The 15,286-nt window shown below is 42.1% G+C and overlaps 1 protein-coding gene across 2 annotated transcripts in view; it reads left to right on the top strand.

Annotated features, from left to right (window-relative positions):
- The window catches only part of GLDC (glycine decarboxylase), a 121,001-nt gene that overhangs the window by 37,012 nt on the left and 68,703 nt on the right, over window positions 1-15,286 (top strand). For both annotated transcript variants that reach the window (XM_070496069.1, XM_014851125.3), the window contains exon 3: window positions 12,750-12,885. In XM_070496069.1, the coding sequence (XP_070352170.1) occupies window positions 12,750-12,885 (136 nt within the window). The remainder of the gene's footprint in view (window positions 1-12,749; window positions 12,886-15,286) is intronic.

Here is a 15,286-nt window from a genome sequence, read left to right as displayed (position 1 = left end):
TGTCTTGTCCTTATATTTTTGTCACTAATGCTTGTTAGGCAGATACTGCTTATCTGACTGATACCTTGGATAGTCAAACTACTGCCTAAATTGTTAAATGTTTATTGACCGTCTACTGTGTGCAAGGCACTATGAGGATAAATATATGAATAAACATAATCACTAGGTCAAGGAGCTTACATCTTACCTTCTTAATATAAATTGTCAGAAAGTTAAAAAGTCCCAGGTGCTATGAGAACTATGGATTAAATCCTGTGAGTGTTCAGAAATGAAGTGAAATTGGATGGAAAAACAGATTTCTGAAACAGAGTAAGGAGTTGAAATATATCTTCTCCTCTTAGAAGAGAACACAATACCTTTACGTTGACTGGGGTGTGTTTTTTGTATGTGTGTATGTAAATATGTTATATAAGAAGGAAAAAACTCAAAGAAATAAAGGCAGTACCTTCACTGAGAAAAAGAAAATGGCAAAACGCCACGTGCAAAACATAATTAGAGAAGTATTTGAGTATTGTTGCCATCTCATCCTTGATAGAATCTTATCAGAATAATTATACTGTTAATCATTTGGGGATTCTGGAGTATTTTCCAACACTACCAAGCAATTTTCCAGTTCTTAGCGGACACTGACTGGGTGTCCTACAAATTTAACTCAATTCTGATACTATCCACGTGGAGATAGCATCAGATCCCACAGGTTAAGGGCTCAGTCCTCCAAACCTGCCCTCCCCCGCCCGTGCCAATCACAAGTCCAGCTTGTCGTCTGTCTTGTCTCACAAACAAGCTATAAATTGGAAGTTCCCACTGTCTTCTTCTTGGGTTCGGTTAATTTGGTAGAGTGGCTCACAGAACTCAGAGAAACATTTCTTTATGTTTCCCAGTTTATTATAAAAGATCCAAGTGAACCACCAGATGAAGAGGTACACAGGGGGAGGTCTAGAAGGGTCCCAAGCACAGGAGCTTCTGTCCCCTGTCCCTATGGAACTGGGGTGGGCCACCCTCCCAGCATGTGGATGCAGTAGCCATCCTAGAAGCTCATGAAATCTGTTGTTCAAGAGTTTTAATAGAGTTTAATATGCAGTGCCCCCCACCACCTGCCCCTTCCCAGAGGTCTGTGGGTTGGGCTAAAAGTTCCAGCCCTCTAATCACTTGGTCTTTCTGGTAACCACCCCATCCTAGGGCTATGTAGGGACCCCATCCTAAGTCACTTCATTAGCATAAACTCAGATGTGATCAAAAGAGCTTTTATGAACAAAAGACACTCCTATTATTTAGAAAATTCCAAATATGCCAAGCAAATATATTTCTTGTTATACCACAGGGATTTTCAGATAAATATGTGGAAGTATGTCTTGATAGAAGTTGAGAGGTGAAATATTTATTTTAAGAGAGATGAATCCTAAAATAAATTATAACCAGTTTTTTCCCCTTCCTTTTATAATTAGAAAACCAAGCTAGAAATCTCAGTCCCTATAAAGTATCATTTTTAGCATTAAAATGTTTGGGACTTTATTATTTTTTGACATACAAAGGATACAAATATGCTGACATGTGGTGATGAGGGGCCAAATAAGTCAGTGATTGGGACAAAGAACATAAAATATAAACGAACTTTTTTCCTCTTCATCTTTTTAAAGGATCATGGAATTCAGACAGCTTCATCAAAGATATTTTATATAAATGAAATTACTTCTTTAACAATATTTAAGTGACTCTTTTTTTTGAAAAGCCATTGTATAAGTTATCTCTTGCTAAATAAGAATTGCTGCAAAACCCAGTTGCTTAAAACAACAATGAACATTTATATCCCCACGGTTTCTGTGGGTCAGGAATCCAAGAGCGGCTAAGCTGGGTGGTTCTGGCTCAGAGTTTCTAATTAGGTTGCACTCACACATTGGTGGATGCTCAACTGGGGCTGGAGGAGCCACTTCCCAGGTGGCTCACTCACATTGCTGGCCAGTTGGTGCTGGCTGTTAGTGGGTGGCCTTAGTGCCCCCTCACATAGATCTCTCTACAGGCTGCTTGAGTGTCCTCTCAATATGCAGCTGGAGTCCCCCAGAGCTAGTGATTCAAGGGAGAAAGACAGCCAGGCGGAAGCTATTCTTTTTATGCCCTAGCTTTTGGAAGTCCTATAGCATCACGTGCACTATATTCTGTTCATTAGAATGAGTCACTAAATCTGGCCTGAATTCAGGGGATGGGGAATTAGTTTCCACCTTTTGAAGGGAGGAGTGTAAACAAGTTAGCAGACATATTTTTAGTAGAGTTTATTTTTTTAGAGCAGTTTTAGGTTCACAGCGAAATTGAGCAGAAAGTACAGAGTTCCCATATACTCCCCGCCCCCACTCATGCATAGCCTCCCCATTATCAACATACCCCACTGCTACATTAATACCCCACAACCTACACTGACGTATCAGTATCACTCAAGTCTGTAGTTTATTCACTCCTAGTGTACATTCTGTAGGTCTGGACAAATGTATACTGACATGTATCCACCATTACAGTATCATACAGAATAGTTTCATTGCCCTAAAAGTCCTCTACAGACATATTTTTAAAACTACCACATTCATCCAAATTAGCATATGCTTTCTAAGATAACATACATATCTTAAATTATAGTGAATTTATTTAACTTTTTAAAAATATTCAGTGCTATCAAAATGAAATAAATTAAACTGTATTATAAATATAGTCTTACTCTGGAGAGCTATTAAGGTACATGGAGTCATTAATATACTAAATGCTGCAGCCTACTCACATTTGTCACCATTGAGTTACAAGCTACTATCACCAAATCTGTTTCTTCAGCGTCCTCCATCTGCTTCCATTCCTCATTTATTAAGAGGCTCCTATGGAAGATCAGATACTGTTTTAGGCACGGTTAGCACAAGAGTCAGGAGGTATAAGATGATGAAGATATGACCCCTGACTGTAGGTTACAACTGATATGGGGATAGATATTGAATAACTTTACAGATCTGCAAATAAGATGAATACTTTGGCTGAAGTTATGGCATGAGCAGAGGCGTGGAAATGTGGAGATACATAGTTACTTGAAGGATAGCTAGTAGAACATAAGGCTGCAGAGAGGCGTGGAAAGCAAGGTATGGAGGGCTCAGAGCCATGACAAGGGATTTGTTTTCCTCTATATCATTGTTGAGACATTCACAGTTATTACAGAGGGAAATGATGTGATTCAACTTGTGTTTTGCAGAGTGCCTCTGAGGTCAGATCAGAGGCAAGGAGACCAGCTGGGAGGTTGCTGGAGAGTTTAGAGGTGAGATGTTAAATGTGCATTAGTTCAGGTCCACCAGGAATCAGACAACAAGACATTTTTAGTCATGCAGGAAATTTAATGGGAGTGGAAGCAGAAGGCAGAGGAGCCTTTAGGCTGTGATACGGGTTTGACCCTGGTGGAACGGGAGAGAGGTGGAAGGGTGATTGGGAAGGAAGAGTCTTAGACTACAGCGCCGACCTCAGAAAGGTTTGGTTAGTTTGAGTGGGAGTCCTCGAGCCAAAGTCATCCGTGGGAGGAGTCCCACGTCTTGCAAAAAGGGGTCTGCATTAGTTCTCCTGGGCTTAGTTATTGGCTAGGAGCAACCCATGGGAAGTATGGTTTCAGTACAAACATGGTGGTTGATCCGGAGAGGCAGCAGGTGGAGCTGTCAGTCAGTTTCTAGGCTGAATGTCTTGGGGTGATGGTGATGTCATTGACAGAGAAGGAACAGGGAGAAGGGGAGGGTCCTGGAGGAAGGAGAGATCATATGTCTTGTTTGAGCAGAATTGAGTTTGAAGTCCTCATGGGACATGCATTTGGAAAAGTTGAAGCAATAGTTGGAAATGTGATTCTAGAGCTGAAGAGAGATAAGAGATGGAGTTGCAGAATTAGTGAGTCTTCTGAATGAATTCATGGGAACGAGTGAGATTTCCTAGAGATTGGGTATGGGGAAGAAAGTGGAAGCAGGACGTGGGAAATAGAACATGTAAGAGGAAGGAGGCAGAGCAGGCTGAGATGAAGTAATCCAAGAGGCTAGAAGGTAAATTTTAAGGCAGGGGTTGTGGACTCCAGTCCCATATTTTGGACATTTCTTAGGCATAAGAGGGAAAAAAAATCCACATAAAGACATAAGGACACTGAGGTGGGGGGAGTTGCGGGGCTGTCTGTCTGATGGTCTGAGTGAGAGACAGGAAGGGTGAGACTGAGCATTACAGAACAGCAGAAAAGCGCTAGAAGAGCTAATGTGAGCCTCTGGGTAGTGAAGAACCTAGGTCAAGCTGCATCAAGGGCCCGCTGAGATGGACTGGCTTGAATTTGTAAGGTCTGTTAGGGTCTCTTCACCCCAGCATCATTTAGTGACCTGGGAGCAGAAAGGAGAAATGTGGTGACTGAGTTTAGCTGAGGTTAAGGATTGGCAAAGTCAAGCAGCCAAGGATTTCAAGGTCCACTGGTCAGCACAGGCCGACTGAGGTAGGAGAGAGGTGAGGCAGTCCAGTCCATGGTAGGATAGAAACTTAGTGACCACTTCTTGAGTCTGGGAGTGGGGCCCTGAGCTGCTTAACTCTGAGTCAATTCAGGAGCTTTGGGGTGGGTGCCAGACAATAAGGTTGTGAGCTGCTTGCAAGCGGGTCTGTGTTCTGATTTCTGTTCCTTATGTCCTCTTTCCACCCCACCAAATGGCACTGTGCCTCACCTTAATTAGACTCCATGAATAACGTTGATCTCGTTTTGACTGCTCAGGTTTGTTTTACTCATTAAACTTAAGATATTTTTACAAAAATGCAAATTGAGAATTTTAGTAAGGGTTCTCAATGCCTGTATCATCAACACACTGATTAAACAATGAGGAAACAAAATTTCTGAAACTGAAATTATTGTATTCATTAATTATTGCACTGCGTTATTTCACAGAACTTGCTTAATAGCTGCAGGTTTTCATTTACAAATGTTTCTCCGAAGCCCAGGCTTTCAGGGATGCAGTTGAACTAAGTGTGAGAACAATTTGTACATTGATTTGTCATCACGGATTCTGTGATGGGTGATTATTGTGAATACTGAGCTAGCTGTATGTGGGAGTTTAGGTAAATTTTCATTGCAGCACCTCAATTCACCTGTTTTTCTGAGCACTTGCTGTGTACCAGCAATCCACTATGCCCCTGCCCACAAAGAGATTATAGTTGAGTTGGTGAGATTCTGGGTTGGATTATAAATTTCTCCATATGCCTATTCCTTTCATCTATAAAAAATTCTCTCTTTCTTGCAAACATGTTTAATTGTTTGTGTTGGATTCTTAGACCATACCCTTCCCTCCTTCTTCTTGCTCTCCTGGCTGTAACAATGTACCCACAGGGCAGCAAAGACGAAAAACAAATACTCTAGGGCTGCTACCCTGATTCTCCTTTCAAACTGACCACTTGGCCTGATTACATAGATCAACTGGTGTTTGCAGTGTTTCTCTGTACATTTCTTTTAAAAATGTTCATAGATTGAGTGAAGAGAGGTGATGGAGAAGCCTCCCACAGAAAGTAGTGTGACTCAAGTCCGTGGAGTAAATAACAGACATGGCACCCCTCATCCCCACTTCTCCACTTCCCCACTGTGGGATGCTGTTCTGGTTTCCCTACAGCTGGTATAAGATCTTGAACCTGTGTATCTTTGGAGTGAGAGGAAGAGCTGTAGGGATTGCTCACTCCTGTGGAGACGAGGGACCAAGGAGCCACCAGAAACACAGATTGGACATGTCTCGGCTCCTTTCTACTGGAGGTGCCCAGCAGAGGCCTCTAACCCCTGAGGGTCATAAGGGACTGGGCGAAGGGAGGTATTAATTGGCTGAGTAAGAGCCTGGCAAGATTAGGGCGAGGAGGGTCAGAGCTGCAGGTGAGGCCTGTGTAGTGCTGTCCTGACCGCATCCTGTCACATGGGGTGGGTCCCCCTCTGCCGGTCTGGAAGGGTTTTCAATTCAAAGACTTTCATTATTCCACATTATGCAGGGCTTATGGATTGGTTTGCCTTCCTGGAATGAACAAATTCTGTGATTCAGTTGACTTTGGTTGTGAAAGTCTCCTTGGCCAAGGGAGGAAACTTGACAAATATGAGTAGGGAGTGGGGTTTATGGGCTGGGAAAGTGGGTTTAAGTCAGGCTGTTATGGGGAGAGAGAGGGGGTGCTGCCAATGGTTAGGTGATGTTGTGGAAAGGGTACACATCAGGATGGACTTGGTCAGCAAATTCTGGCTTCCGCTCAGAAAATCAAATCCTGACGTGTGTGTCACTCATGGTCTGTTTATCTTGACTGACTCCCTCAACCCCACTCATGGTTTCCTGAGCAGCTTTGAAGCCAAGGGTCTGCCTGTTGGCAAGAAAAATATGCCAAGGCAGTCTCTGTCCTCACATTCTGGCCCCAGCTTTCCCCTTCAGCCTCTGGCAGAAAAAGGCCTTTCTGGGAAATTCAAATATGAGTGTGTTGGTTTTCAGTCCTGATGATTTCCTTGGAGACCTCTTCCAAGTATTGTGCCAACTGCATGAAGGTGGGGGTGTGGGAGGGAGACTGTGACGCTGCTTGAGTGGCTGCTCTGTGCTGGGCCCTGCTGGGCTGCCGGAAAATGCTCTGTGGATGGCCGGGCACTGTGAAGACTGACAGGTGTCTGTGCCCATGCATTTCACAAGGAGGATTTTGTTCTGGGCGTAACATTTTAATTTAATTTAACTTTTTTTTTAAGATTTTATTTTTCCTTTTTCTCCCCAGAGCCCCCTGGTACATAGTTGTGTAGTTTTAGTTGTGGGTCCTTCCACTTGTGGCATGTGGGATGCCGCCTCAGCATGGCTTGATGAGCCGTGCCATGTCCATGCCCAGGATTCGAACCGGAGAAACCCTGGGCCACCAAAGCAGAGCACGTGAACTTAACCACTTGGCCACGGGGCCAGCCCCTAATTTTTAATTTTTAAATAAATAACATAGGCACATTGTCCAAAATTCAAAAGCATAAAAAGGGACTGGCCCGGCGGTGCAGCGGTTAAGTTCGCACATTCCACTTTGGCAGCCCAGGTTTCACCGGTTCGGATCCCGGGTGTGGACATGGCACCGCTTGTCAAGCCATGCTGTGGCAGGCGTCCCACATATAAAGTAGAGGAAGATGGGCACGGATGTTAGCTCAGGGACAGTCTTCCTCAGCAAAAAGAGGAGGATTGGCGGCAGATATTAGCTCAGGGCTAATCTTCCTCAAAATAAATAAATAAATAAATAAATAAAGCGCAAAAAGATATACATGGAAAAGCAAGACTCCTTCCCACTTAACAATTTCTTGAGAATTATCCCAGAGATATTCTGTTAATATACAGCATATGCTTATATATTTATCCTTTTTTTAAATATAAATGGCAGAATAATATATACTGTCTTTGGAAACTTATGTATAATATTTTTAGATTGTCAAAAAGGTAGAAACAAAGCATGGAAACAATTTTCCACAGTGCACCCTTCTTATCAGAGGGGGATGTGTTCCAAGACCCCCAGAGGATGCCTGAAACCATGGATGCTGCTGAATCCTATGTATACTACATATTTTCCTATACATACATACCTATGATAAAGTTATTTTATAGATTAGGCACTGTAAGAAATTACAACAATAACTAATAATAAAATAGAGCAATTATAACAATATGCTGTAACAAAAGTTATTGTAGATCTTAGCGACCTCAGCATACATTGTTTTCTTTTCTTATTAAGTTGAGAACTTTCACCTTTCACTTAGAGGAAGCACTTTACAGCTTCTCTTTGGCATGTCCGAATTGCCGGCATCACTACTCTTGCTCTTTGGGGCCATTACCAAATAAAATAAAATAAGGGTTCCTTGGACACAAGCACTGCAATACCTTGGCAGTCATTCTGATAACCCAGACGACTACCAAGTGACTAACGGGCAGGTAGTGGATGTAGCATATCCACACTGGACAAAGGGATGATTCACATGCCAGGTGCGATGGAGATGGCTGGTGAGAGATTTCATCACACTACTCAATGGTGCGCAATTTAAAACTTATAAATTATGTATTTCTGGAAGTTTCCATTTAATATTTTCAAACCACAGTTGACCAGGATAACTGAAACCTCAGAAAGCAAAACTGTGGATAAGGAGGGACTACTGTAATTGAGGGAAAAAAAATTGCACGGTTGTGTGTTTGGAGTAATGCCTTAAGGGTAGGGAACTCCCTGTGTGTGTCATATGTGCGTGTGTTTAGGTGTAGCAGGTATCTTGACCCGTACAGCCTGCTTTGTCTATCCTGATGACATTTTTCCAGTTCTTGTCAATTAAAACCTAGTTCTAGCAGTGCATCGAGTGTTTAACAGCTAAATCAGCTAATTCCTGTTAGAAAGTATTTGTGTGGTGTAGTGGTTGGTACAGATTTCCCCTTGATATTTTAGGGACAAGTGACAAGGGAGTTGCTACTGGAAAGGCTCTTATGTGGAAATACTTAAGGAGGAGGCATTCATTCTGAATCCTGAGAAGCCGGAACAGTGTGAGAACCACCTGTAGATTCTTAGGGAGTGGTGCCGAGGCCACTGACCTCTGTTCTTGGTACATTAGGACCAGGGCATTATGCAATTCTCTGAGGCAGAGGAATAAACAAGGTCAGAAGGAGGCATTTATTCTGCAAGAAAAGAACTTACTGCTTAGATTCCTGAAAGATTGCTCGAAGGCTCTCATGGCTGAGAGTGCCCAGTAATGCACAGCATCTGTCTGCCCTGCGAGGGTGTAGGCAAGCATCTGGAGAATGACAAGTTGTCTCCGAGTGTGTTTTAATGGACAGTCCCTTTCTCATTCTGCTTCACTCCCCCCCTGGTTAGTTACATTCAGGAAGATAGTTACTGGAATTGGTCCTATTTACAGGAGATAGCTGTTTTTGTTGGGTTGGCAGGAAAAGTGAGGAATGTGCACTGCTGGGGGGTTTGCCCTGGGGAAAATTTGATATTTTTCCTCTCTCTCCTTTTTCCACACATTTTTCCTTGGGCTATGATCTTACTAGGTGGGGAAAAAAGACTGCCACTTTGGAATTAAGGATCCCACACTGTTTTCTCTAGAAAGCAATTCTTTTCCAAAAGAGAAAGGAATCTAAATCTACTGTGAAGCGCAGTGGTAGGCATTGCATTGTTAGGATTTGGGTTTTTATTTAGACCAGTCGTGCCCCAAAACTTGCTCTTAGAGACTGATTCTGCCGTGGTCCATTTCAGGTAGGTTCTCCAGGTAGAGCTCTGATTGTGGAATTATCCCTTTTCTTCACGTCCATTGGATCTTGGCATCATTTAACATAGTAACTCAAACTCTGGACTCCTAAAAGACACTGGGTTGGCTCTTAAGCCAATTGGGTCAAAGTGAGATTTCATTAGTGTGTATGAGAAATGGTGACCAGTGAACAAACATTTGGAACAATTCAGACACTCACTAAGCTGTGTGTTTGGGAAATGTTTTTTATTATGTGTGACTGGTAAAGCCTGAAGTCTTGATTTTATCACAGAAAGAAGCATCTTAACTCTCTGTTCTTCAAGTCACAGACTGTCTTGGCTTCTAGCTGGGAATTTTGGTCCTGATGAGCAATGGATGAGCGAGTCGGAAAGGCTTCTCACAGCATTCTCACTTTCAGAAGCATGTCCAAGTACCTTCCCTACTCTTGGTGGCTCAAGAGTGTCCATTAGCTTGGTTTTCAGAGGACTACTTTTTCTATTAACTCACTTTGTTCCCAATAGAAGGTAAAATCGGTTGTAAAGATGAGGCTATGATGAGGACCAACCGGGGAATATTTGTACTAGCCCCAAGCTGGGTTGGGGTAGAGCCCACAGTTGTTTGGGAAATTTGACCCTATGGGAACTAGAGTACATTTGTTAGGGGATTAGAAACTTCTGTGTCTCAAGTTTGACCGTTTTTATGCTTCTGGGTCTTATTGATAATGTGTGTATATAGTGTGTAAGACATAGTGACAGCTGTGAGGGATGCTGATATGCATCTGGAGACCCTAAACTCTCAGCTAGGATGGTGGAGGGAATCTGATTTTTCCTTTCACAAGAAAACCCATTTTCTCTTACCTCCTAGCAAGGCTGTCCAGGAGAGAGGCCAGTGAGAGAGCCTCGACTAGAATCCAGTTCCCTTCTTCTTCCTTCAGCAGCCTCCTGCCACCCAGGCCCTGGTCCTGTCCTGCCCATATGCCTTCAACAGTAAGGAAGAGAAGACACCACCCAAGACCAACCAGGGACGCACTGGCACATTCCACATCAGTTCAGGGTCTCCAGATACATACCAGCATCTCTCATAGCTGCCACTATGTCTTATACACTTGAATGGAATACTTGAGAAAATTTAAAGGCTGATTAGCATAAATGAGCAAAATAATTAATGACAGATGAGACCTAGAAGCATAAAAATGATCAATCTTGAGACACAGAAGTTTCTAGCTGAGAGAGCTCCAGAGGGAAGATCTTAGGAGCAGGGGAGGCGTAGTACTGGGTCCACCACAGCTATCTCCTTGTACCTCTGGGGTTCTTCTTTCTGCAGTTCCCATTAACTTACTTGCCACAGTCCAATTTTTTAAGGGGGAAAAATGATAAAACTTTCAATCACTAAAAGAAATCATAACAGGAAAAAGTCAAGTTTGAGAAGCAAGGTTTGTTGATCCTATAGTGTTTCTGTCATCACATGGTGTTCTCCTTCTGTGTGTGTCTCTGTGTCCAAATTTCCTTTTCCTTATGAGGACACCTGTCATTGAATTAGGGCTGACTCTAATACAGTGTGACTTTATCTTAGCTTGATTCCATCAGTGAAAACCGTATTTCCAAATAATGTCACATTCACAGGTACTTGGGGTTAGGACTTCAACATATCTTTTTAGAGGACACAGGTCAACCCACAACGCTCCCTTGCCCGACTCCCTCCTGGACTATCGTGCTAGCTTCTTACCACGGCTCCCTGTTTCCAGACTCTTCCCTCTGACCTATACACACTACCAATGAAATTACCTTTCTAAAATGTAGAAAAACATCTTATTATTCTATACTCCATGACTCCCAAAGGTTAAACTCTTGATTTGACAGACAAAGCCCTTCACAGACTGTTCTCATTTGAGAGTTGGACCTTTTGTCCTCGGGGCATAATATGGAACAGAGACCTGTCCCTCTCGCACAGGATCCTAATTGAAACTGGCCTTGCCGAATCGTATGCCTGCCAGGCACTGCTAATTAATCTCCTCTCCTACTGGGCTTCTCAATCACTCTCCCCTAAGAAGACTTTGGGAAGTGATTGGATTTCTTGCATCACTGTTCCTAAAAATACTGTACTTGCATATCTCCTCAGATAGTAGTTTATTGTACTTTCGCATATATTTCCTAAGCTTTCAATGGAAGAAGGCAAGATTGTCCGTCATAAAGGAGTTGGATTAAATTAATTTATGAAACTGATACTTACAAAACTGTCCTCTCTTTCGTTAACCTAGTCTGGCAAAATTACACATCTCTTATGAACTTATTTCCTGTGAAAGCATGTGGAGTGGGAGGGTGGGATGGGTTCACTGAGGACAAAGAAGGATTAATGAGAATAATATTCACATCGAGTTCAGTAGGGTTAAAACAACGTGAAGCATCTTCCTAGCCAGTTTGCCATCTTAGAGATTGCTGTACCTAGATTTTTCTCTGATAAAGTACAGTAAAATCAATCAATTCCAAGATTTAAGTGGCTGAGTCCCTAAGAAGATCTTAAAGGAGCCAGACATTTGCCTAAGAAGTTAAATCTCAGTTAAATGTTAGTAGCTTGATCTATCTTTTTGCACAGGGGCAGAGAAGGAGCCGTGTAAGGCCATTTGTATCCAGAAAGTATCTTTCAGTAGAAGTGCTGTACTGTAGCAAGTCTGAACCTGGCCTCGTGGGAAAGTGTGGAATCTGGTTAGACAAACTGGGTTGTAACCCTTTAATTTAAAGCTGTGTAGCCTTAGGCGAGTGATCCTCTTCAAGTTTCAGTTTCCTAACCTGCATGAAAAGCTTTTGGTACAATTCCTGGCAAAGACAACATGCTCAAAATGGCACATGCTACTATTATTTTGTGGTTATTACATGAATGACCAAAATACGGTCCTACCTGCATCCGAGAACTTTTATAATTCCTCCTTAATTACTTAAGTGCCCTAATGGGAATGCTGGTTAAAACTGCATGTGGGTCTTTTCTTAGAGATGATATTTTCCATTGTTGGGGGACGGGCTTTGTGTAAGTAGCCCTTTCAGTGACACAAAGGAAAAAGTGTCTGAGTTTGGAGAGCAGTTTTAGAGAAAAATGTAGGCCATGGATTATTTCAGACATATACCAACTGTTGATATTAGGCAGTTTAAGAGGGAAAACAATATTTTACTAAGTGAAAGCAGAATTTTTATTTGGTGTAAATACAACAGAAATGTAAAGGGAACAGAAGAAACCTGGAATGAGGCAAGCGTTAAAATTGGGCAATTCTTACAAAGCCAAAAAACGAAGAGCCAAAAAATATTATGAGGAACCAACCTTGAGGAGTAATTGAGTGCTGTTTTGGGATTTTTCGTATTTCTGACTACAGTATGTAGTGTTGCTGGGAGATGATTCTTATATTTCCATATAGCTGTTCTCCTCATAAATATTCAAATTTTACATAGGTTTTAAATGAGGGTTTTAAACTATCACCAGATCTCTGTTTTGAGACATTTTCTCTCTGTAACATTTCTCTCTTTCCTACGATCAGGTGAAAATGAAATCCTTGCAACTCTGCGTGCCATTGCCAGCAAAAACCAGATCTGGAGATCGTATATTGGCATGGGCTATTATAACTGCTCTGTGCCACAGACAATCTTGCGGAACTTATTGGAGAACCCAGGATGGTAATGTATTACTTGATTAAAAACAGGAGGACTGTGACTTGATTTGCGTGATTCTCCTCATCTTCCCACGCCCCCTCCCCCTCGGAGCCTCAGAACTTATCCACTGACACCTACACTTTGATGCCGTCTCCAACCTCCAGGAAGCTACCTGGCTTTCTCTGGCTTGGGAAATTTCCTTACTCAAATGTAGAGGAAACAGAAGCTACGGCTCACTTTTAATCCCACATAATATTCTAGAGCTCTAAATTGTGGATGCTGGTAATCTCCTCCTCTCTCTGACGTAATGTTTATTCTCCTTATAAGTATATTTGAGCAAGACATCAAACTGCAGGTGAGCAGATTCCAGGCTCCATTCTTTGGAGACACTGGGATTTTAGGCTATGTCTGCACTTACTTAGTGAGTCAGAATCTTGGTCCATTGTCTTCTGTCAGGATTTGAGGAGTGCCCTTTGCCCCTCTGCCCCTAAAATTCTGGATTCACAACCAACTGAAAAAGACGACATTACTGTCAGGTGAATGAAGATCAAAATATCAGGTTTATTACTTTGCACTTTGTAGAGAAAGACATGTGTATTCTGTGAACAGGATCCTCTAGAAACTGTAAAAGAAGGGGCTGAACTGTGCGTGCTCAGTTTCTTTCTCCCCTCTCACCTCACCTATCAGATAACTCATTCCTGGTCCTTTGGGGGGGTGTGTGTGTGTGCATGTGTGCACCCCCTGCCCACTCTGGCTGCCACTGATTGCAAAAAAAACTGAAAGCATTTCTCTTGCACTTGAGAAAAACTCCTTAAGTCCACTTCCATGCTATTTGGCTATTTTCCATTGCTGTTTGCTGTATGATAGAACGAATGACAGAGAGGTTCACATCCCAACACCTTGGATATTTCCTTTGTTTTTTTTCTTCTGAGGAAGATTGGCCATGTGCTAACACCTGTTGCCAATCTTCCTCTTTTTGCTTGAGGAATATTTGCCCTGAGCTAACATCTGTGCCACTCTTCCTCTACTTTGTATGTAGGTCACTGCCACAGCATGGCCACTGATGAGTGGTGTAGATCTGCACCTGGGAACTGAACCTGGGCTGCCAAAACAGAGAGCACCAAACTGAACCACTAGGCAATGGGGTCAGCTCCTCCCTTGGATATTTCTTGACAGGCAGAGCCCATGGCTCCAAAGGTGCCTGAGAGCAGATCAGGGCATCTGTCTCTTCTGCCTATTGGGAAATAATGTCCAAACTATGCAGGAGGAAAGGAGACCCCTGGTCCTTTTCCCCCTTGTTTTTGGGTCAGTGTCATTGTATACACCAGCATCTTTGAAGTGAAACTTTATTTCAAACTGATGCCTTAGTCTCCAAAGGAATGTGTGCACTTATTTCTAGCATAGTAACAACCCAAGAGTGAGGAGGAGATGATAATTCCTAGGTGATATTTTTTAGTTAGTTGGCATACAAGGTAATTTTAATTTCTAGTAGGACCATTATTATGTGAGGACAGAGTAAATAATTGCCTCTGCAACTCACTGGTATTTATAACAAGATGTAAAGATTGTTTTAGGTTAACATATCTAACAGAATCAACTTTAGTAAAAGGAAGGTGGGTTTCCCATGGGAAATCACAGGATTGCGTCCACATGAGTTTTTGAAATACCCAAGTACATGCTCCACAGCAATAAATCTTAAAAATTTGTGAAACACTTTGCATTTTTTTGTGAAATAAGTTTTATTTAATAAAACTTTGTCAGATTTAATTTGAATTCTGAGTGACCAGAATTCTCATTTCTATATTATTGCCTCACATAAGAAGCTTCTCCACCCTCCATCCTAAAACAGATTATTGAGACACCCATTTGCTTTTCTTTTTAAATTTTATTGAGATCATAATACTTTATAACATTGTGAAATTTCAGTTGTACATTATTATTTGTCAGTCACCATATAAGTGTGTCCCTTTACCCCTTATGCTCACCCTCCAACCCTCTTCCCCTCTGGTAACCACTAATCTGTTCTCTTTGTCCATGTGTTAACTATCTTCCACATATGCATGAAATCATGTGGTGTTTGTCTTTCTGTCTGGCTTATTTCTCTTAACATAATACCATCAAGGTCCATCCAGGTTGATGTGAATGGGGTGGTTTTGTCTTTTTTACAGCCATGTAGTATTCCATTGCATATATTTATACCACATCTTCTTTATCAAATCATGAGTTGATGAGCACTTGTGTTGCTTCCACTTCTTGGCTATTGTGAATAATGCTGCAATGAACATAGAGGTGCATAAGTCTCTTTGAATTGTTGATTTCAAGTTCTTTGGATAAGTATCCAGTAGTAGGGTAGCTGGGTCAAGATTGCTGTAGCTATTTGGGGTCTTTTGTTGCCCCATATGAATTCTAGGATTCTTTGTTCTAT

This window comes from Equus asinus, chromosome 23 (genome assembly GCF_041296235.1).
Source record: "Equus asinus isolate D_3611 breed Donkey chromosome 23, EquAss-T2T_v2, whole genome shotgun sequence".
NCBI lineage: Eukaryota > Metazoa > Chordata > Mammalia > Perissodactyla > Equidae > Equus > Equus asinus.
Note: the sequence above shows the minus strand (reverse complement) of the source record. Positions and strands in the feature narration are given on the sequence as shown.